The sequence below is a fragment of the Microchirus variegatus genome, assembly GCF_963457635.1.
Source record: "Microchirus variegatus genome assembly, chromosome: 5".
Lineage (NCBI taxonomy): Eukaryota > Metazoa > Chordata > Actinopteri > Pleuronectiformes > Soleidae > Microchirus > Microchirus variegatus.
The window spans coordinates 7,007,763-7,032,449 of record NC_139806.1 but is presented as its reverse complement, the minus strand read 5'-3'; the positions used below and the strand labels follow the sequence as shown (position 1 = coordinate 7,032,449).

Sequence of the window (24,687 nt, the reverse complement as noted above, 5' to 3'; positions counted from 1 at the left end):
GTGAGAAAGCCCACGCAACACAAAAAAGTCCAGACCTGGACGCAAACCAGCAACCTTCTTGCTGTTTTATTGTCTTTTTATTCGAGCTTAATCAATTACTAAATTAATCAACTATTTTGATAATCGATAAAGGGTTTGAAGCTTTTTTCATGATTAAAACAAGATTTCTGATTGTTTTAGCTTCTTAAATGTGAATATTTTCTTTGTTTCTTTGCTCCACACAACAAAGAAATCATTAAAACTCAATAATTTAGAGAACATTTCCAGGTTTGACAAACACTGATCAAAGATTTCTAATTGATTACAAAAATAATCGTGAGCTGAGGCTCATACTTATTATGCATAAAATGTAAAGTAAAACTAAAAGAGTCACTTTAACAGAGCACCAGCTCCCCTTAGGACCAAAAATGTTGTTTAAGCATTACTTTAAACACTGTTCCAGACTGTACTTGGTCAGACGGTACTTTTTTTTCTGACCAATCTTTCCGACTGCACTTGCTCGCTTATCCCAACCCAAACACACTTTCACATTCCGACAAAATGAACCAACAATGACTTTTTCCCACAGCATTATAACCCAATGAATAAACAGAGTTTGGTTTGAGTGCCTACCTGTGAAATTCCACTAAATTGAATGCAGCCTTGCTTAATAAGCTATAAGTTTCAGATACAACCACAGGAAAGCAATTTCCAAAAAGCCAGAAGAAAAATGAGCAATTAGTGTCCCGTAATTAGTACATTATGAGCGTAGATAAGTGGTTTTTCGAGCATTTTTTAAGTCTATTAAATGGTCATTTTTCAACAACTATGTCAAAACTATTGATTATGATAATGGAGGTAAAACTCTTGTTAGGATGTCTACTGAGGGACTTGGGGATTAATTAAAAGGAGTCCGGCGGCGTCACACTCCCTCCCAGCGCTCACCATGTCAGTGCCGAGGTCGATGCACAGGATCGTCACCGTTCCCAGAGGCAGAGGGACGCTGGCGATGATGAAGAGGAGGAAGGGCGAGATCTCCGGGATGTTGCTGGTCAGCGTGTAAGCGATGGACTTCTTCAAGTTGTCGAAGATGAGACGACCTGCGCGGAGTCGAGATGCAAGAGTGAGCACCACAATATACATTTATACTGATGTATTATTAAATAATGAGGTAGTTCATATAGAGGTGCAGTCACTTTTGTTGATGAATTCTACCTCCGTTTGTTCTTCGTGAGCATGTTTTTATTCCGACCGATTTGCAGCCGTCTACTAGCATGATGTTAAAGGAGCATTATGTAATAAATCTAAATCAACTGGCCATAAAATCCTCTTAATGTGTCACAGAGACTCAGGAATAATGTTCATATAACAAACTGAACTCACCAACAACAACAGTACAGACAAAATATTTGCATTAAAAAAATATTTTGCAGACTGCAAATCATGTTTATGTTTTGAAATCATGTTTTGTCATGTCATGTGGCGCCACCTACCGCCATCTACCAATCATTGCAGTCGGTAGAGTCTCAGCTGCCGAGCAACCATGGGTTGCCAGTTACTTCAGAAAACAAAACCTAAAAGACCTCGGTATTTTTGAATTTGAATGTAGTAACCGTTTTTGGCCACATTCTTACATATGGCACCTTTAAGTGTTGACGTCAAACTAATCAGTCGTGTGGAGCCGATAGACTTAATCTGCGTTGTGTGAACTAATTTCAAAAAAGTTTTGACGGTTGCTGGTCTTTGAAACCCAGTTATTTAGACATTTAGACAATTCTTACAAACGAACAAAGAACGTGATAATTATGTCAAACTGAAATGCTATAATCAAAAAAGTGTTTTTTATTCAAATGAAAATGGTCTATATCGCCAAGCAAAGACCAGTTGTGCAAAATCCTCCAATCATCATGCAGAAGCCCAGCGTTCGGACCCGCCCACTGTTCCATTGACTTCCCAGAGAAGCTGAGCTTCCCTGGAAGTGACGATTTTGCCGCATTTGTCAAATCGGCCAAAAAAAATTCTGTGTCGTCCCATAGAGAACAGTTGAAGGTGAGCTTCAAGTACGATGGGAATACGGAAAATAGCTACATCTGAACGATCTTGTAACATGTTCTAATCGTGTCTAATCGCGTTCTAATCGCGTTCTAGCTTTAGTTTAGTACTGAAATGTAAATACAACAAAGGGACATAATTTGACAACATTTTAGAGGAAGCTGAGCTTGTCCCGCTGTCTTCAATCGCCACTGATAGACATGATGTGTTTGTATTTAAAAGTTACATACTAAGGCTTTAAGTGACTGAAGGCTGTGTAAAAATTCACACGTTCACTTTCAGTGCTGAGGTATGCATTCAAAAATAATCTCAGTTCTCTGTTGCAGCATGAAAAGATTGTCCTGGATGATTTTTTTTTCATACATTTTCTCTCTATAATGGCCTCCTTTCTCCTTATCCTAATTCCCTGCCTTCCTATCTTCCTTCCTCCCTTCCTTCCCTCCTCCCAGGGACTACCCCACACTCACCCTCCTCCACGCCGGTCACGATGGAGGCAAAGTTGTCGTCCAGCAGGATCATGTCAGCCGCCTGCTTTGATACATCAGAGCCGGCGATCCCCATGGCAACGCCGATGTCGGCTTTCTTCAAGGCCGGAGAGTCATTCACACCATCGCCCGTCACAGCCACGATCGCCCCCTGCACCCATGAGGACCGGCGAATAAAAAAAAAAAAAAAAAAGTGTCAAGGAAAGAAAGATAACTACGGTGATTTAAGCGTCTCTCTCCTCTCTCCGCTCTCCGTCCCGTCTTTCTGTCTTAATAATGTCTTTTCAAAGCAGCTCTGGGGAGATTAAATGAAAAATGGAATTGAGTTGTAATCAGTCAGTCACATGGAGCGAGAGTCGGGGTGAATTGATGCATGACCTCAATATACCAGGAGGTGTGCGAGCGCGTACGCACATCTGCTTTGGTCGATTCACTCCTCCTCACGCGGGCGCGGACGGTGCTTATAAGGCGTGTGTTTGAGGCTGCATGTGAGTTTAACATGTCATTTGGATCATATACACTTGTTTTTATATCTTAATGAGGACCTAATGCATTCCCTAGTCCTTTACCCTGAAAAAAATGTCCCCACAAAGACAGGTTTTAATGTTTTCGGACCTGACAAAGACACAAACACAAGTCCATGCACACACCACATGCATATACAAAAGCCTGCATTCATCTTTTTTAGCCATCTGCACTAACAAGCGGCTCGAATACACACACGACTGAGCTGCATTCAGCCTTAAATGGCACGGACGCACTCACACAATCTCGCATAATACACAACTGCATTCAACCGTATCAGCATTCATTCAGACTTTATCACACACGCACACACACACGCACGCACGCACGCACACACACACAGGCGCCTATATTCAGCCTTTTAAACCCACACAGGTTTGCTCAGGTGTTCTTTTCAGGGCCGAATCCTTCTCCCTACCCTTAAACATAACCAAGTAATGACTGCCGGTGGCCTGGAAAGTGCAAAAGAGGTAACAAATACAAGTATACACACAATCACACACACAATCACACACACACACACACACACACACACACACACACACACACACACACACACACACACACACACACACACACACACACACACTCGCTAACCTGTCTCTGGCAGCCCTCCACAATGATAAGCTTCTGCTGTGGAGAGGTCCGGGCGAACACTATCTCGGTGTGGTTCCTCAGCAGGTCGTCCAGGTACTCGGAGCTCATGTCCTTCAGGTCCGAACCGTGCACCACACAAGCCTTGGCATCCCTGGGAACGCCAGAAAAAATAAAAAGGGGGGGGGGTTTTCAGTCAGTGATACGGGAGGCATTTGAATCCTTCTTTTTCAGTTTCCTACGCAATTTTGTCTTTGAGCGCAGACACACGTGGACACCACTAAAGGCATAGTTTGACATTTTAAAGAAAATATACTGATTTACTTTAGTCAGTGAGTCAAGGGAGGAGATTAATACCAGGGTTGTTCAAAATAAAGCTGGAGCCAACTGCTTGGCTCAGCATGAGATGCAGTGCCTCTGGCCAAAGGTAACAAACTCCACCGAACCTGCACCTTAAAAAGCTCCCTAATGAATGAGTCTTGTTTGTTTAATCGTTGCCAAAAATCAAAGTGCATCATTTATATTATCAGGAGTTTTAAGTGCCAGAATATTTTTTTTGGTAGAAAGACGGAATTAATCTTCTAAAACTTAAGAGTCGTAGTTGCTTAGTTACCCATGGAAATAATCATTTTAACATTTTAACCCTTTAAGGTACTACTACTCAACCACACTTTAAGTCACTATTATCTCATTGAAAAACGCATCAAGCTGAACTCACTAACACTTAATTAATGTGACTTGTTCTAAATGTTGTATTTTATGAATTATGCAAATCAGGTTTATTATGAACAGACATCTCAACCGTTTGGTAGAGGCCTGTCTAAAATACAATAGGGTCTAATTAAAAAAAAAATATATATATATATATATATATATTGATTGATTGCCATTATTGTTATCATAAGCAAATAAAATAAAATAATAAAAAATGGAAAGAAATCATTTTTCCATTGCTTTTTTTTGTTGGTGCATACCTTAAAGCAGTTGGTATGCATGAGTCACCATGATGGTCTTTCAAAAAGCCTCAGAATGCACCATTTTTACCTCAAATCTTCAAAAGCTCCGCATGCCCCGCAATTTTTTTATTATTATATGGGGGGGGGGGGGCCCGCCCAGGGGGGGGGCCCACCCAGACTCTAACTCATGCGGCCCCAGGCAAATTGAGTTTGAGAAAGTCCCTTTTAAAGTCTCACCTCTTCTCCTTGGCTTTCACCGCAGGATAAAAATAGTCATAGACACTTCTATGTCGTTTTTACCATTTTTTTGGTCACTATTTTACTTCTATTTTTTATAGATTTTATGGTTTTTTTGTACCTGTTATGTTGCTGTGCCTTTAAATCTGTAAAGCACTTAGGTCAACCTTGATTGTTTTTAACTGTGCTCTTGAAATAAAGTTGATTTTGACTTGGTTTGACGATTGAATTGTAGCTTGACTCAGAAAAATGACAGATGACAAATCAAACCAATATCTGTTTGAAAAATTGCCAATGGATATTTTCCACAAATCGTTTAGTTCTCTCTCACACACACACACACACACACACACACACACACACACACACACACACACACACACACACACACACACACACACACACACACACACACATACACACACACCTGGGGTTAACTTGGCTCAGGGGAATGTTCAGTCTCTGGGCGATGTCTTCCACCGTCTCGTTGCCCTCCGAGATGATGCCCACACCTTTAGCGATGGCCTTGGCCGTGATTGGGTGGTCACCGGTCACCATGATCACCTGACCGCAAAACGGAGAGAAACGTCCCATAAATCACGCGAAAACATTATCACATTACGGACCTGCTGTATCTCATCGGTGTGTGTCATGTGTCACAGCGTTCTCTGGCTGCAGTGAGGCATCTATAAATCATCCCAGTGTTGCTTCTGCTGCTGCTGCTGTGTGGTTATGCTAAATAAATAAATAAATGGTGGCTATCAGGAGGTTAGCAGTTCATCTTCAGAAATAACACTTAGTCTGGCAACGTCTTGCCCGACAAACCAAAAAAGATTTGCATTTGGCGACCACACAGTCGAGAGGCTGACTCGGAGATAAATTGTGATACTTTTGCTCGCACAACACCTGCAACAACAGCTTAACAACGAGTCGTACCGCAGCACAGAGTTCTACACAAACTTCCAGCCTCAGAGGATTTACATTTTATATATGACGACAATGTGCCGGCTAGAGTCTGCAAATGATGGCTTTTCCAAATGCTAACTGATGTCGGCTGTCGTTAGCCTCAGTGACGCTGACGTAGTTTCCTGTGTCTCATTTGCATATTTAAAGAGACAGGCACTCAAAAGCGAGCGTTCTGAACTGGGCTGTTTTGGCAGAGTGATTGAACTGCTGTGGTGCTTCATCCTTAAAGGTGCATTATGTAATAAATCTAAATCAACTGGCAATAAAAAAAATAATCCTATCCCATTCTTCTATCCCTATCCTCCTAATATGTCACAGAGACTCAGGAATAATGTTCATATAACAAACTGAACTCACCAACAACAACAGTACAGCCAAAATATTTGCATTAAAAAAAATTTTTTGCAGACTGCAAATCATGTTTATGTTTTGAAATCATGTTTTGGCATGTGGCGCCACCTACCCGCGTCTACCAATCATTGCAGTCAGTAGAGTCTCAGCTGCCGAGCAACCACGGGGTTGCCAGTTACATCAGAAAACAAAACCTAAAAGACCTCGGTATTTTGAATTTGAATGTAGTAACTGTTTTTGGTCACATTCTTACACATGGCACCTTTAAGGTATTTTGACCAAAACATGTCACAGACATGTTCATTAGGACACCAGGGAACTAGGTTCACTTGATAGAAATAGGCTATAATATAATATGTCTTTAACTTCCCTTCAAAGATTCACTCTAGTTTGAGTTTGGTGCTTGTTTTCCTGCTGCGTCATGTCATGAGGGAGCTCTGCCAATATGCAGCATATTGGAATAATCCAAATAAGACACTGGTGGAATCAGAGATGTCTTGTTTGTCACAGACAAACTATAGTATATCAGGGATGTGATTACATTTTCGTCATAATGGCTCTGCAGCAGAACTAAGCCTTTTCCGCCGAATTTAATTCACTTTGCGAATACAGGCACGCGTGCATAAACATCCAAACACTCGCACGGAGCCGTGATCATCGTTTGTTTATGCCGCGCGGAAAACATCATAAGTTTTAGAACCTTTCATGAAAAAGTAAAGCAATAATAAATCACATACCTCTCCGACAATCCCCACCATCACTATAAAATACAGCAGGACATAAACAGACTGAAAGGAAGGTGCAATAAAGATTGAGCACTTCATATTGCACTAAAGCTTTTGGACTGGTGCCACGGACACAAGATGCACACTGAGCTGGAGCCCATTACACTGTCACCCTGAGCTCAGACACATGGAGCCTTATTGGGTTTGCACAGGTGTGGATGTTGCTTTTAAAGTGTAATCAGTTGTATTTACTCGTTAATTTTTGTTGTTTTGTGACATTTCACACATTAAATCCAATTTTAACCATTTAAGGTATACGCACCAAAAAAAAAGCAAAGGAAAAATAACTTCTTTGCATTTTTTATTATTTTATTTTATTTACTTATGATAACGACAATCAATATATATATATGTATAGAATTTTTTTATTTTTTTTTCAATTAGACACTATAGTATTTTAGATACAGGCCTCTACCAAACGGTTGAGATGTCTGTTCATAATAAACCTGGTTTGCATAATTCATAAAGTACAACATTCAGAACAAGTCACATTAATTTAGTGTTAGTGAGTTCAGCTTGATGCATTTTTCAATGAGATATAGTGACTTAAAGTGTGGTCGACCAAATGGTTGAGTAGTACCTTAAAGGGTTAAACATTGTGAGTACTTTTTTCTCAGGTCTGTTTATATAATTGTTTTCATCAGATTGCCTAAGTTGTGCTGGGAAAAAGAGGATATAAGAGGTCATTATATTGCAGCCTCTGTATATACTGTACATTTTAAAATAGTAGTGGAAAAAAGCAGCCGAAATGCTCTGATTTATAAGGGTTAAAAATGCAAAATACAGAAAAAGATGGCTGAGGTCATAGACCATTTCTGTTGTTAAGTGTAGACATGGGACAATATGAAAATATAATTTCTACACACATACTTACATACCATAATGCATCAGAAAGCATTAATTTTTGTCTTTTTACCAGACATTTTCTTCACCGACACACTATTTATTTATTTATTTATTTATGTCTTGACTCTCTTCCGACTGTAGTTTTTTTTTTTTTCCCCCAAGCCACAACAACAACATCACCTGAAATGAAATGTGCTTTAAATCCCATCCGCGTATTTTTATTAGTTTGAAATTAGAACACATCATTTCTCTCATTAACCGTTTTCTTCTCTTCTGAGAGTTGTTTCACCTTCGCACAGCCTGGGCTTATTACCTCTCTGGTGATGACTCACATATTCGGAGTTCATTAGCATATAATGATATGTGTAATACTAATCTACTAGATCTACATCTTACTAAATGGAGCATTTCATTCATTTTTTGACCATTTTCTTTGCTTCTACTAATACTTTCAATTTGTCTTCTTGCACATTTTTAAGCAGAGTTCTCTAAGCGATTCAACTTCATTTATCCTATAAATTATCATCTATCAGGGTGTGACGGCTTGTCATTAGGACTCCGTTTGGTAATCCGACAAAAAAAAACAAAAAACTTTGACATGCAAATGTCTTAGGTCTTAGCTAAAAAGCTCGATAAATTAAGCCCCAGGAAAAAAGAGTTTTTCAGGAGCGACAATGGCGCTTGAATCTGTGGAACCAATTACCTTGATACCAGCAGAGCGGCATTTACCCACTGCGTCGGGCACAGCGGCACGCGGTGGATCAATCATGGCGATGAGGCCCAGGAAGCAGAGCTGCTCTGTGGGAAAGTTCATGTCCTCGCAGTCGAAGGTGAATCCTCGAGGGAACTGGGTCGAGGACAAATTCACGTGGCAGAAGCCTGCGAAGGGGGGGGAGAGAAGGATCAGCGAGGTGATCTTTCATGAGTGACATGTCAAAGTGTGCAACAGCTAATGAAAAACTAGAGTTACAGCCTTGAATTTCTGTGCGTCTGTCAATCAGGTGAACATCTGTGGCAGGATTTCTCAAGAAATTCCAGGGATCTTGTGTTCACAAGGTCAAAAGTCTGTTTTACAGCTAGAGTAAACTTTAGCATTTGACTTTTACCCACCAAATCTGGATCACTTAATCCTTGACCACCAACTTGAGATGAGTGGATACGATACTCAGTATTGGTATCGTTCCAGTAGCCAACAGGTCAGTGGATTAAAATCCAAATCCATTCAAAAACTCACCAACTATGACACGAGTTCTTCCCTGATCACAGATCGTAAACATGGACATGCAAACAGCAGGAAAATCTGACTGAGTCATGTTGGGGGAAGTTTCTTTCCCCCATTACAGTTGCAGAATGTTCGTCGGAACAGTATGATTTTGAAATGGTAGTTAATGCATCAAATGGTTCAAAAGAGACTAAATGAATGGATTCATATGGTAATTGGTAGGGATGGGGAATCAGTATCGGGCTGATTACTCGTCAAAATCACTGGATCGGATATCGGACACATAACAATGTAAAGGCCGGTGCAAAAAATCCTATATATCTGCACGCTTCACTGTACACAGATGGTAAAAATGTAAATACAAATCAGCAAAAGCGTTTTAGCTGAGTCATGTTTGGCTGTTGTTACACAGTTGGAGAGTTGTGTCTTTGAAATGACTCAGCACATAATGTGTAACAGCTTCATATGTTCATAAGTGCATAGGTACTCAAGTTTGTGACATCGGTATTGGACCAAAACATACCGAAATTTGTGATAATATAAGACAAAGAAAAGTAGTAGTCATCTAAATCTAAACTAAAAAATTTAGACTAAATCTAAATGTTTAGATTTAGTCAATCTAAACATTTCAAAGTCCAAGTGACATTAGTGTTGCATTACATGGCGTCAAATTTGGTCAAATTTCTAATTCACATATCACAAATGATGTTTGTTTTTTTTTAGGTCACAGTGACCTTGGCCATTGACCACCAATCCAGACACCCAACATCTAAACATTTCAAAGTCCAAGTGATGCGAGTATTGCATTACATGATGTCAAATTTGGTACATTTTGGTAAACATTTGGAAAAATTTGGTAAACATTTGGAAAAATTTGGTAAACATTTGGAAAAATTTGGTAAAAAATTGCAAAAAAATTGGTAAACATTTAGAAAAAAATGGTAAAAATTTGGGGAAACAATTTGGAAAAAAATTGCAAAAAATTAGAAAAATAAATGAATTTTTTTTCAAAATTTTTTGTATATTTCTTAAAATTTTATCTAATTTCTCATTCAAATATCACACATGTTTTGGGGGTTATTTGAGGTCACAGTATCCTTGGCCACTGACCACCAAAATGAACGTTTAAGCTACATTTGAATGGATTTCTCTAAGAAACAGATGATGACATCACCATGGCTGCCATATTTGTGTCACTCCCTCGTGAAAATGAATGCTATTGGGGTTTTTTTATAGTAGAGGGGGACACTTTTTACCTTTTTATGTCATTCCTGATAGACAGTATGACTCTCACAAAGAATGGGATGGACGGAGAACCTGGAAAAGATAATTCCTCTGGCCATTTTCTCTCCATTGACCTTGTACTTCCTCATTGTTTTGGGTTTATCTTCTCATTTGTTCTATAATATCATAAGGACTCTGCCCTCCTATCTAAAGAGCCTTGAAATAATGTTATTATTTGGCTCTATACAAATAAAATTAGATTATATTTGATTCAATAAACATCCGAGATATTGTGGCGTATTTTTCTCTTGCCATAAAAAAGAAAATGTAAATAGAAGAAAGCCCTGAAAGCCCTTCAGAAAACACATTATCCCCTGGTTGCAACAATGCTTTGCTGTACAGCCTGAATACAAATTGTCTTTTAATTTTAAATGTAGATGTGGATGTCACAGGTTCTGAAATTGAATAAGCCACTTTTTACTTATTCATGAAATACAGGCCTTAAAAATACGTCTCTGCTGAGAGAAGAAAGCCACATAAAACGCTTGTGATGAAAAACTGAAAAAGATTTTAAAACCGATACGTTCCACGTGTCACTGTGTGGACACAGAGGCCTGTAAATGATGATGATGATAGCACATAATTATTACCTTTGGCACTTAAAAAAAGTGTCCTTTGATTGTCAAAGTGGTGACATTTACAGAGTGTGGACACGGAATGTTTTCGAGATATTGAGAGTTGAACTTTAGCTTGTGTTTTTTGAAAAAAAAAAATGTTTTATGTCGAGCACAGTTTGAGTTGAATGATATAACCAGTCCATTATACCAGCTGATAATCTGCAAACTATTTTCTACAACAGAACAGTGAAGGTTTTTGTGCAGCAGCAGTAATTCCAGCAGTGACACGTCAGTCTGTTGTGATTCTGGTTAAGTCTGAAGCACTAAAACCTTCCTCGTTGGAACGCCGTCATCATAAAAGCGTTCCACGTGTTTATGGGCACATTTGGCCAAACTACCCTGTTTACCATGGCGATTATAAAAAGTAAGTGCTGTGTCCAACTGCGTCTCCCACTGCTGCTAAACTCTCAAACGAGCATGTAATCGATGGTGCCGCAGAACGTTACCGAGCACTCGCTCTCCCAGTCCTCCCAGCTCCAGGTAGGCATTCTGGAACGAGTCTCTCCAGTTTTCATCGAGCGACTGCTCCTCGCCGTGGATCATGATCGTGCTGCACCTGCGGATCACCAACAACACTGTGAGTGCTACGACTCTTCAAGTATCTCGTAACATTTGGAAATGAAGGACATCATTTATGTCATAAACAAAGTGAATGGCAATTTTTTTTAAAGTAGACATCAAACCAACCAACCATCCATCATCTTCCACTTTATCCTACACTACAGGGTCGTGGGGGGTGCTGTGCCTATCTCAGCTGACATATTATAGCCTATTTCTCCACGTTAACCTAGTTCCCTGGTGTCCTAATGAACATGTCTGTGACATGCTTTGGTCAAAATACCTTAAGGATGAAGCACCACAGCAGTTCAATCACTCTGCCAAAACAGCCCTGTTCAGAACGCTCGCTTTTGAGTGCCTGTCTCTTTAAATATGCAAATGAGACACAGGAAACTACGTCAGCGTCACTGCGTGAGGCTCCGGCAGCTAACAGCAGTTAGCATTTGGAAAAGCCATCATTTGCCGACTCTAGCCGGCACATTGCTGTCATATATAAAATGTATCCACTGGACACGTTAATCCTCTGAGGCTGGAAGTTTGTGTAGAACTCTGTGCTGCACTGTGCAGACAAAAATAGAACACTTCACGGACGTCCGCTCTTTTCCGGATACTATCACCCTCGCCTGCACTCTCACGTTTTTTAGGGACAAAGCGGAGCTCCGCGAGACAACAATTCCAGGAATGTCTCATTGTGATGTAGCAATGAGTGCGGAATTCAACATGGCGTGTTTTATCTCCTGTACTTAGACCGAGGAGGACCACAAAAAAACATTTTTTCACACTTTGCCTACTCATAGGACCTCCAGAGTCCCAAATATAAGTATTACTGTATATAAGTATTAAAATGATTAAAAAGTTAATTTTGCATAATATGGCCCCTTTAACCGACCTGATTTTGTATATACGATTATAGGCGACAAAATGAACACTAGTGGATAACAAGTTTGAGTGTTCACAGGGTTTTCCCTTGTCTTTTTATCCACACACACACCGCTACAGTGTCTATTTGTATTTACAGGATGATGTTTGTAAGGAGTGTGATTTCACACGCGTCTTTCTCACAGGAAGAGAGAGCATGAAAGCATAGAAAGAGACGATCGCAAAGCTCCACTCACGCCGCTGTAACATGAAAAAAAAAAATCGACCTTAAGAAGAAATCTTGTTGCAGTCAGTGTTAGTATGATAAATCATTTGTGCAAAAAAAAAAAGAAATGACTGTGAAACTGCAGCAGCTCAGAGGATGAGGTTGGTCTGGATGTGGTCACAATCTTCCTCAAACCACCTTTGAATGTGCTTTTTTGTGATTATTATCTGAGGACACGTTACACAGAACGGATTAGAATTCTGAGCTGGATGGATGTTAGTGCCGGATTTGAACAGTGTCACTTGATGATGACTTGACGGGGGAACAATTTAATTTGACTAAAAAGACAATTTAACTCTAAAAAAAGGGTTACTCGGACTCCGAGTCGGACGAAATATCAGCCAGAGTGAGTCGTAACACGGCCAGAAAAATAACGACAGATGCAACGCTGCATGAATTCAGCCTCGGTGCGACTAATGTAGAAAATGTAAAGGATATTATTCTACAGTTACGTCCTTCTCATTTCAGACATAATCTGCATTAAAGGACCAGGAAAACAACAAAGTACAACTGTGGCACTGTGGACCCAAACCTCAAACAGGACATAAATGCATTATTTGTTTTTTTATAGAAAACACTGCTTTACAGGAGTAAAAAAATTTGATTAGTTTTTGGAGTGTTTCACAGTTGCCATGTTCTGTGCGATGAAGGAACATTAATCCCAGTGCAGTGAATCTCTGTGGCCAGAGGCGCAGTTTGCGAACAGGCAAGGCGGGCAACTGCTTGGGGCCCCGAGCCGATAGGGGGCCCCCGACAGTCGGAGTTTGAGGGATGTTTTTACTGAAATGTGCAGTGACCAGCCACCTCCCCGTCCCCCTTAAAAAATAATGGCCGATTTGAATGACATTGGAAACCCCCCTAAAGGGGCCCCACCTCACTTTAACCTCTGTGAAGTTATCGTTCTGCAAGTTGGAAAATGAAGAGGATTATTTACAGTGTAATGCATCTTTTTTTACTTAATTTATATGGGGGTTTTTTTCAGTTATTTACAGTATTTTATTGTTCTATATATTTATATTGTTTTATAAGGTGGGTTCTTTACAGTGTTATGTATTTTTTACTAAGTTTATATAGTTTTTTAAAAGTTTTATTGTTCTTTACATTTATATTTTCACATACTTTTTAATGACAAGGTTTTTCCATGTTATTTCATTCATTCATGTCAGATTATTTATAACATAATGGTGATGAACACTGGTTGGAATGAACCCCTGGGAATTTTTGCTTAGGGCCCCTACAGACTCTAGAATCGCCTCTGTCTGTGGCGCAGACTTATTAAGACCCCCTCACTGTTGCTTTCCATGTTTTTGTAAATAACATTCACCAAATAGACGCATAAATTATCATCAGCCGTGTAAGAAAAAAAATGTTTTTCCCACTATATCACAGAGACAAACAGAAACAAGGTGAGTGTCAAAACTTTCATGTCGCAGCTCTTGTGAGACACACACAAATTGATCCGTTATTGATTGACCAACCTGTCCAAGATCCTCTCTGGAGCTCCTTTCATGACCAGAATGTGACCAGAGGGATTGTCCTCCACTTCATGGATCGAGAGCTTAATGAAAGGGAGGAGGAAGGAGAGACATGATGAGAATATAACCGTATTATTATGAAGGAACATGTAGCGGGCGCCATCCAGAATTAATGTCATGTGTTTTTTAATTTGGAGTGACTGAAGCTGACTTAACCGTGTTCACAACAAGGTTAAAATAGTTTTGGATTCATTAGTTTTAGTTTTTTATTTGACGTTTTCTTCTTCTTCTTTTTTTTTAAATGAGTTAGTTTTAATTAGTTTGCCAGTGAGTGAAAGGTGAAAAAAATATATATATAGCCAACAGACGGAAGACTCACATAAACATGGAGTCTCAGGGAGCTCAATCTGAGGAAAAACATGAGCAAAATTACAAATAAAACAATAAACCCAATAAAAGACGAGACGTTTGATTCACTTAGATGAACTCAGGGCAATTAATTACATAACAAATGTTGTTTAACTTGCACAGCTTTACGTCCCACATTGTAAACAAAAAACTAATTAAAAACATTTTATTATGAATGACTGAAAAGGTTGTCTCAAATACAACCTTTCAAAATATATGCCGGCAGAGAAAAAATAAATACACTTCATATGAAGCCAAAAGTAATTTACACAAGATGAAAACTAAGAAATTCAGTTTCGGTTGGTTATCTTTGTTTTTAAACTCTCCTTTTATTACGCGTCAATGGCGTTTAACGGCGTCAACGTTAACGCATGCTAACGGTCGACGCGTTTCCACAACGACTGACCGGAAAAAGACGCGTGTGATGTCATTGTTTTACGTGAGTCAGGATTGTTAAAATGAATCTGTAAAGTAGTAACGCTAACCTTTAAAAACAGAGGCGCACATACGCAGTACACAGGTACGCTGGTTATTTTTCCTTTAATAAACAGACCGCTCCAGTTTGACTGTAGGTGCGCTAAAAGGAGCTAATGCAGCTAACGGGGCTAACTGGTAAACGGTGCCTGGACTCCTACACCGGAGTCCAGGCACCGTTTACCAGTTAGCTCCGTTCAGTCGGTCAGTCGCCATGGAAACGTGTTGTGCGTTAACGCGCGTTAAAGGTGCATTATGTAATAAATATAAAGGAACTGGCCATAAAATCCTCCTAATATGTCACAGATACTCAGGAATAATGTTCATATAACAAACTGAACTCACCAACAACAACAGTACAGCCAAAATATTTGCATTAAAAAACATATTTTGCCGACTGCAAATCATGTTTTGGCATGTGGCGCCACCTACCGCCGTCTACCAATAATTGCAGTCAGTAGAGACTCTGCTGCCGAGCGACCACGGGTTGCCAGTTACATCAGAAAACCAAACCTAAAAGACCTCGGTTTTTTTAATTTGAATGTAGTAACCGTTTTTGCCCACATTCTTACATATGGCACCTTTAACTATAATAACCTTGGTTCACATTGTGGTGGATTCATACGTGACATGTGCTGCCGGTGTTGAAGGAGCATTCATTCATGATCTCACAGTGATTCCTGCGGTTTCTTACACAATGTATTATACCCCATTCCGCCGAAATCACACACACACGCGCTCCCGCAGGTGATTTGTATCTGAGTCACAGCATATCTAATCTCAGAATACCAGAGCAAAATTGCATTTTTTTTTTTCTCCATCTCCCTCAACACAGGCGTTCCTATTTTAAGTCAGAGAACGGGTGCACAAAATGTGAGCAGGAAGTTCTTTGTTTTTAGTCACAACATCACTGCTGTGTTATAGGCATATAGTAGGTGAACTCTCCACTTGTATTATTGGATGTAATAAACCATGCATTTTAATTTAATCAGAGGTTCTGGTTATGATCTGTTTAAAAATGTCTTACAATTCCATGTCTAGTCGTATACGTGGACAAAATGAATGTGACGCAGCGCTTTCTAAAAATGCTATTTCCAGTGTTTCACAGTATTTTAATCCAGCTCAGGTGAACGTGAACCCACTAAATTCAGCGTTGCAATTCATACAGTGCATACTCTTTTCTCCAGAGACACTTGTCTCTTAATAAGAAAATACAAAAAAAAGACAAGAAAAAGCAGCAACAGCAGCACGGCACGTCTTCTAAGAAATACATTTTTAACCCACATTCACAGAAACTTTCCATGACACTGCATAGGAATTTAACAGTGAGACCGTGTGTGTGTGTGTGTGTGTGTGTGTGTGTGTGTGCAGCTATGTGAATGCAAAGTAGGCTGTTGTTGTAAAAGACCATGCAGGTTCAGGATGCCTGCTCTCTCTCACACAAACTTTTAATAAATAAATAAATAAATAAATAAATACAATTATTATGTATGAGTCACTGAAACCCAGTAATTGCCTCCTTAAAAATGTCATAGTATTAACTCTATAAAGAGCAAATAAAACATTCAGAATAAACATCCATCCATCGAAGATAGATAGATAGATAGATAGATAGATAGATAGATAGATAGATAGATAGATAGATAGATAGATAGATAGATAGATAGATAGATAGATAGATAGATAGATAGATAGATAGATAGATAGATAGATAGATAGATAGATAGATAGATAGATAGATAGATAATTGCTAGCTAAAATGATTGCTCGCTAAAATGATAGCTTGCTAGCAGATAGATAGATAGACAGAATTATTGCTAGCTAAAAGATAGATTACAGCTAGCCAAACATTAAAGTTTGCTAAAATAATAACTTGCTAGCAGATAGATAGATAGATAGATAGATAGATAGATAGATAGATAGATAGATAGATAGATAGATAGATAGATAGATAGATAGATAGATAGATAGATAAACATTTTCTAGCTAAAAGATAGATGATAGCTAGCTAGCTAAAAATGAAAGTTTGCTAAAATGATAACTTGCTAGCAGATAGATAGATAGATAGATAGATAGATAGATAGATAGATAGATAGATAGATAGATAGATAGATAGATAGATAGATAGATAGATAGATAGATAGATAGATAGATAGATAGATAAACATTTTCTAGCTAAAAGATAGATGATAGCTAGCTAGCTAAAAATGAAAGTTTGCTAAAATGATAACTTGCTAGCAGATAGATAGATAGATAGATAGATAGATAGATAGATAGATAGATAGATAGATAGATAGATAGATAGATAGATAGATAGATAGATAGATAGATAGATAGATAGATAGATAGATAGATAGATAGATAGATAGATAGAATTATTGTTCGCTAAAATGATAACTTGCTAGCAGATAGATAGATAGATAGATAGATAGATAGATAGATAGATAGATAGATAGATAGATAGATAGATAGATAGATAGATAGATAGATAGATAGATAGATAGATAGATAGATAGATAGATAGATAGATAGATAGATAGATAGATAGATAGAATTATTGTTCGCTAAAATGATAGTTTGCTAGCAGACAGACAGACAGTCAGACAGATAGATAGATATGTTTAAATGTGTTATTGATTTCCACTGCAGACAGGTATGAGCTGCAGCTCCAGCACAGAGCTATGATATGACATCGGTGCCACCACCTGCATTACCTGGTACTTGTTGGTAGAGTTAAAGGGGATTTCTGCCACTTTGGGGTTTCTGGCTCTCATGTCACGAACACTTCCGCAGCACAGCTCGATGCACTTCAACAGAGCTGACTCTGAGGCGTCGCCTGCCGTTTCCCTCTGGGGAAACACACACACACACACACAAACAGAGCACATTAGTGTACAGTTACTCAAAAGTGCACATTCAGGGAAAAGAATAGCTGTATTGCCGCCTGTCTTTATCACACTGTGGTGCAGTGGAGACGCTGTCAGCTTATGTGCTGAGTTATTGTTCAAGAAGCACCAAAGTGAAATGTTTCTTTAACTCCATTAGGTTCGTCCTTAATTATGCAGCTGCATCACTAACACTTATCAGCTAATTACTGGCTAAATTTGATGAAAAACGGCAACAACAAAAAAAGCTATTTACTTAAAACCCAAATTGGGAACATATATTCAACTCAAGCATAATTATTGTGTTGAGCCTTGCGTTAAAGTACATTTATCAAGAAGTCGGCAGTGCTTAGTCGCTCAGTGAAGGAACAGGAATCCTTTAAAATGTTTATGAAGAAAAGTTTCCTCTGTATTTTCCTCACTATAATTACCTCAGAACACTTTACTGAATGTGTTTTCTCAAAATAGACATTTTGGTGCACTGATGACGACAGAGTGGTATGAAAGTTTAATGTACTGTATAAAAGAAGATTTTGTTTTTTAGTATTGCCTTATATTCTGTGATTTGCAGGTCTGTAGGTTTAAAGGTGCCATATGTAAGAATGTGGCCAAAAACGGTTACTACATTCAAATTCAAAATACCGAGGTCTTTTAGGTTTCGTTTTCTGACGTAACTGGCAACCCGTGGTTGCTCGGCAGCTGAGACTCTAGTGACTGCAATGATTGGTAGACGGCGGTAGGTGGCGCCACATGCCAAAACATGATTTCAAAACATAAACATGATTTGCAGTCTGCAAAATATTTTTTTAATGCAAATATTTTGTCTGTACTGTTGTTGTTGGTGAGTTCAGTTTGTTATATGAACATTATTCCTGAGTCTCTGTGACATATTAGGAGGATTTTACGGCTGGTTGCTTAAGATTTATTACATAATGCACCTTTAAATTATCATGCATCTTCTTTTATCAATCAAATCAAATATAATCCTGTCATAAAAAATAAAAAAAATCTATGTAAAAGTGATAAAACTTCAGTTTAAAGGATGAAGATTGATTAGAATTTGGCAAAATAAGAATGATTATTTGGCTATAAATACTGATTATAATGTTTATTAAAGGTCCTGGGTGTAACATTTTATTGGCACAAATGGAATATATATAAATATAAATATTTATTGGTTGTATATAGTATATAGTTTGTAGCGTGAATCATCACTCTTTAATAAAAATGACAGCCACAGCATGTTTATGGTAGTTTGAAGTGAGATTTGGAGAGTGTGGTTTGTGAAGGCCACTGTAGTTCCCAAAGTCTGCCATTAGATGTCACTAATTCTTGCACACTGGTCTTTTTAGGGCACTTTATGGATATAGATGTAAAAGAACCTGCAGGCTACAATACGTATGAGCAATAATCAGCATTAATCAATAAACAGAGTCTGTAGCTATCAAGTTAATTAATGATTCATAGTTTGTCTGGAGTGAACAATGTTCGGTACAGACACCATTTGCTGCCTTTTGTCAGTAATTTCAAAATAATTCAATAAACTCAGCAGATGAAAATCCTCATGGTAAATACTCGTGGTTTTTCTCCAGGATGCGTAAATGTCAAGCGCACACTGTCAACATTCAGAGAAGGTCAATGAATCCGAGCATGTTTACATTACGCGCGCACACTTTAGAACGGCGCGCTGCCGATGTGGAGTTGCCGTGTACTACTTTATTTACACAACACTGATGCGCAATTTTTTGATATTTGTTTTTCACGCTCGCAGGAGGTGGGAAAGCTAACGTATGGATGGAAGCTAAGTGTGATTAAGTGCAACGGAAACACAGATCCAGTGAAGGAAAGATGACATTTAGAAACGATGTGACCGAAACATCGCTGCGTATCTTCTGTATTTCACTCCACGCGGGGGAAATGAGGGATGTGTGGACTGATGAGGAAATCACAAGTCTTTGGATTGCTGGGGTTTGTGTGCTCTTGTATTTATATCTTTGTGAGGCCAAAAAAAGACCTGTAAAAACCTATTATTGTGGGGACATTTTTGTCCGGTCCCCACAACTTTAAAGGGTATTTTCAGGGTTAAGACTTGGTTTTAGGGTTAGAATTGGGTTAGGTACTTAGGGTAAGGGGCAAGAGAGTGCATTATGTGTTATTGTTAGTGCTGGGCGTGTTAACGTGCGCTAATGACGTCAAGGTTAACGCACAATAACGCATGATGCGTTTCCATGACGACTGACCGGAAAAAGATTCATGTTTTACGTGACTCCATATTGTTAAAATAAGTCTCTAAAGTAACGCAAAACGTTTAAAAACAGAGGCACACATACGCAGTACACAGGTACGCTGGTTATTTGTAGAGCTGCTCTTTTCATTTAATAAACAGACCACTCCAATTCCACTGTAGGAGCGCTAACTGGCGTTAAAGGAGCTAACGGAGCTAACGAAGCTAACTGGTAAACGGTGCCTGGACTCCAGTGTCGCGGCACGTATACATGACGTGACATCGACTTTTTCCAGTCAGTCGTCATGGAAACGTGCGTTAACCTAGTGCCTAGCACTACTTATTATTATCATGCGTCCTCACGCAGATAGAAAACAAGTTTATGCGTGCTTGGTCTTGTATTTGTGGCTTTGTGAGGACCGTGAGAAACGTGACCACCGTGAGGACATTTTAGCAAAGTGAGGACATTTTGGCTGGTCCTCACCCCTTAAAAGGGATTTTTTGATGGTTGAGACCCGGTTTTAGGGTCAGGGTTCGAATTGCATTTAGGTTAAGTTAAATTTTAGGGTTAGGCATTATGTCTTTGAGGGTCCTCACTATGAATGAAGGACAAACATGTGTGTGTGTGTGTGTGCTACTGGCTGAACCATCTTCCTACACTGAGTTCGCCTCTGGTAATCGATAATATTAATTATTTTTGACATCATGTAGCTACTGTATAATCTATGTTGTGTTGCTGCTGAAAGACTACAAGGCGATGAGGAGCGTGGCCAAATTTATGAGCGGGCTGGTGCCATTTACCAACGCGGTCCATTTTCAATAACAAAACTTGTCGGTCTGATAGTTTGCATGAGGTTGATGAAATTAAATTCTAATCCTGGGCCTCAAAAGTGCCTGTAATTTTTTATTTTTTTTCCCTACATATCACAAGGCATGTGATGTTTTTCAAGGGTTAGAGGCGAAATATTTTGCCGGAGGTGGAAGAGTCGGTAGTGGCGTGTGACAAAATGAGTCATTCAGAGTGAACGTCATATTTCTGACATTAACTGGTGGTTATTTCCTCATGTATGCAGAAAAACATCACAAAACCCTATTATATTATCACATGTATGTCTTCTAGACATACGAAAAATAAGATATTTTTTACAGAAATACAACTCGTTGTATGGGACAATCATTTTTTTAGGAGACTTCGTTGCAAATTCCCAGCCTGAATTATTGTGTCTGTTCGCCTCTGGCGATGCTTGAAGCATTTAGAGCAAAAAGTCATTTCAGGTCACCTCTAAAAATCATTCGCAATACAAAATTCCACAAAGATAATTGCAATTCATCCAGCTCTGAGAAGCCGATGCATTCAAATCCATGCTGAAGTGATGCATCATAGAGCAACGGGGGCCAAACTAAGACAAAGAGATTTCTCTCTGTTCCTGTTTATTCATTCAGGAACAAGCGGGACAAGGAAAAACACACAAGGACACATGCGTCGCAGGATTTGTCCTTGTTTGTGCCTTTTCATGAATGAATAACTCGATCAAGGAAATTCCTTTCTTCTCGAGGGTCAGTCGGGGACTTGTTCCTCGTAATGGCAGCGGAGCCCGGGCGGTGACGGCTGTGTTTGAGCGCTGTCAGGGAGGACACGCGCGACTGTTGGTTGATGCAGAGAAGGATGTGCGAGGCACCTGCAGGGGCAGAGAGGCTGCAGCAGCACGGTCTGCTGTTCCCACTGGAGTCAAGAAGTTGTTATCCCTGTTTCTGAACGCCACACAAGACAATTTTCCTCAGGTCAGTGTAGCACAGTCTGGAGGACGGTGGCTGGTGAAACACTGTAATATTATTGACTCACTTTCCTGGCAGTATGTGTGTGTGTGTGTGTGTGTGTGTGTGTGTGTGTGTGTGTGTGTGTGTGTGTGTGTGTGTGTGTGTGTGTGTATCAGTGCGGGGGAGTCACTTCCAGGGGTGCATTGGATTATCCTCAGTTTGTCTGAGGCTTTTTGACTGCGAGCCAGTTTGTGTGTAATGCACCTGGTTGTGCGGTACAGCAGCACCACCACCCTCGAGTGGTCCTGGCAAATAATTTATATGGGATGTTTTTTCTCCCTGTGGCAGCCATGTGGGTGAGGATCAGTTGGCAAACGATGGAAACACAGAGGACATTTTTTTTTTGTGCCTAATTTGAAGCGGGCGAAACTTTGCTGAAGGATGCTCATGTTATTTTACGGTAAAATAGACAGCTACTGCTTTAGGACTGGGGTTTTTTTTTTGGTCCGTTCCGTGTGTGGTACGTTCGACTCATGAGAATAACAGTGTTTACTGAATATGGGACCAGTTTAAACACTAAAACACTGTCAAACTCAAGGCCCGGGGGCCAGATGTGGCCCGCCACGTCATTTTATGTGGCCCACGAGTGATTAATTGGTCTTAAAAATCTATGTTAAAATAGGTCTATGCTGCTTTAAGGCGTGTGTTGACCATAAACTACATTTCCCACAATGCATGGCGGTTGCTTGACCCGCAAAGTGACAGCACCGCCACTAGATCGCAGTGTATCATTGTATACGCATCATGCGACGAGTGAAATTCAATAAGTAATAAATACAGAACATTATTTAGCAATATGTTACGGAGTATTTACCTTTATTTTACATTATATTTGGTTACATTTAGTTACATTTATTCTGTATGACAGTTACATGTGGCCCTTTGAGGGTAACCATTATGCTGATGTGTGCATTATGTAATAAATCTAAAGCAATTGGCCATAAAATCCTCCTAATATGTCACAGAGACTCAGGAATAATGTTCATATAACAAACTGAACTCACCAACAACAACAGTACAGACAAAATATTCACATTAAAAAAATATATTTTGCGGACCCCAAATCGTGTTTATGTTTTGAAATCACGGGGTTGCCAGTTCTGTCTGAACGACAATGGCGGAGAAAACGAAAACCCAAAAGACCTCGGTATTTTGAATTTGAGTGTAGTAACCGTGTTTGGCCACATTCTTACATATGGCGCCTTTAACTTGGACTCAACTACTTTTGCAAACCATCCTTTTTTTCCACTTTTCACAGATTAAAAAAAAAGTAAAAATCAGCCGGGGCAGCTACCAAACAAACAGGACCTTGCTCCAATCTTCAAACCGTCTCAAAGATTGTCCTCAAGGTCCGTCCTTAAGAGGCAAAGTGATAAAGTTTAATCTCCTGAACCAAGGCGAGCTCTCTTCACGGGTGTTTCTTATCGTTTTCTTTTCATTCCCTAAAAATGACTGCAGACCAGCTCATTACGTCTGGACCTCCGCCTTCTTCCCTGCTCCTTTTCATTTATTCAGTGTATCGTCATGAGAAGGGATGTGAATCGTGAACTTTGGAGTCAAACACGTGCGGTCGATGCGAGTCGCGAAGGCTTTTACTGGAACACGAGGGACTTTGCGACAAAAGTCTTGTTTCGCGGATGTACAAGAACGAGTTTGGTCATTATTTCACTTGTTTTTCACATCATTATAACGCTGCCTTGTAAGGAAAGGATCGGAATATTCGCTCTCCTGTTTTTTTTTTTGTTGAGTGGCATCTCACCTGGAACTGATGTTGTTAGTTTCACCCTACCGGCAAAAACCACGGAGGCAAATTCACAGCTCATGAATAATGTGCATGTATGATTTGATACAAATCTTCATGATGTCCTTGGATTAAACTAAACCTATTACCCCACGCTGTATTAGAGAGGGGAGATCATTCACAAGACCAGAGTGCTAATGGTAAGGATTTGGAAAGTTGCAGTTGGTCAGTGTTGTCAGTGTTGGGTGAAAGTTTCTACCATCTGCAGAGGAAAGTCCTCCTGTCCGGCTTTGAAATCAGCTCTGTTGCACAGGCCGGCCACACGAGACAGAGCAGCCCAAGTAGCAGAGGTCTTGTCAAAACCCAAACCTGTGAGAAGAGCAGGGGGAGCTTGTGTTAGATTTATTTTATTTTTTTAAAGCAGGGTTCATGCAGAATTTATGCCACTGGCTCAACTCTGGGTTCATAGGCCAGCAACTGGATATTGTAGCTACACACAACAGAATCCGGGTCAGACTGGAGACTCCCTTGACAAGAGTCTCCAGTCTGGAGAATAAGCATTCATATTTAACTGAAATGTTTGGAAAATCCTCATATGAAAATTTCATCCGTCCTCTCCCAGCCTAAGTGAAAATGACCTCCTCTCTGCTGCCCCGGCATTTATTATTCATCTGAGCCCAAACGCTCCAGAGCAGGGGTTCTTCGAGTGTGGGCCGCAGCCCCCTAGTGGTGCCGTGACATTACTGCAGGTGGGCCGCGAAAGGTCATCACATATAAATAAATAAACTATTATTTTGTGTTTTTAATTAAAAGTCACACTTTTATTAATCAAAAGAGTTGCAAAATGAATAGAAAATATAGTCAAGACATTGACAAGACTAGAAATAATGATTTTTATGCAAAATAATAACTATGCCCTTTCGTCAAAGAACCAGCAAAACTGTTTTCAGCTGTGCTAACATCATTGCACAAGGGTTTTCGAATCCTCCAATAGCCTTCTAACGCCATTAGCAAACACAAAGTACCATTAGAACACTGGAAATGGGTTTGCAGCTGAAACT

General features: G+C 39.5%; 1 protein-coding gene across 3 annotated transcripts in view; it reads right to left on the bottom strand.

The window, feature by feature from the left end:
• Window positions 1–24,687, bottom strand: part of atp1a2a (ATPase Na+/K+ transporting subunit alpha 2a) — a 66,460-nt gene that overhangs the window by 16,914 nt on the left and 24,859 nt on the right. For all 3 annotated transcript variants that reach the window (XM_083890163.1, XM_083890165.1, XM_083890164.1), the window contains exons 10-18: window positions 23,886–23,995; window positions 17,673–17,807; window positions 14,080–14,159; window positions 11,346–11,455; window positions 8,480–8,655; window positions 5,256–5,392; window positions 3,639–3,789; window positions 2,499–2,667; window positions 925–1,079 (exon numbers count right to left, since the gene is read on the bottom strand). In XM_083890163.1, the coding sequence (XP_083746289.1) occupies window positions 925–1,079; window positions 2,499–2,667; window positions 3,639–3,789; window positions 5,256–5,392; window positions 8,480–8,655; window positions 11,346–11,455; window positions 14,080–14,159; window positions 17,673–17,807; window positions 23,886–23,995 (1,223 nt within the window). The remainder of the gene's footprint in view (window positions 1–924; window positions 1,080–2,498; window positions 2,668–3,638; window positions 3,790–5,255; window positions 5,393–8,479; window positions 8,656–11,345; window positions 11,456–14,079; window positions 14,160–17,672; window positions 17,808–23,885; window positions 23,996–24,687) is intronic.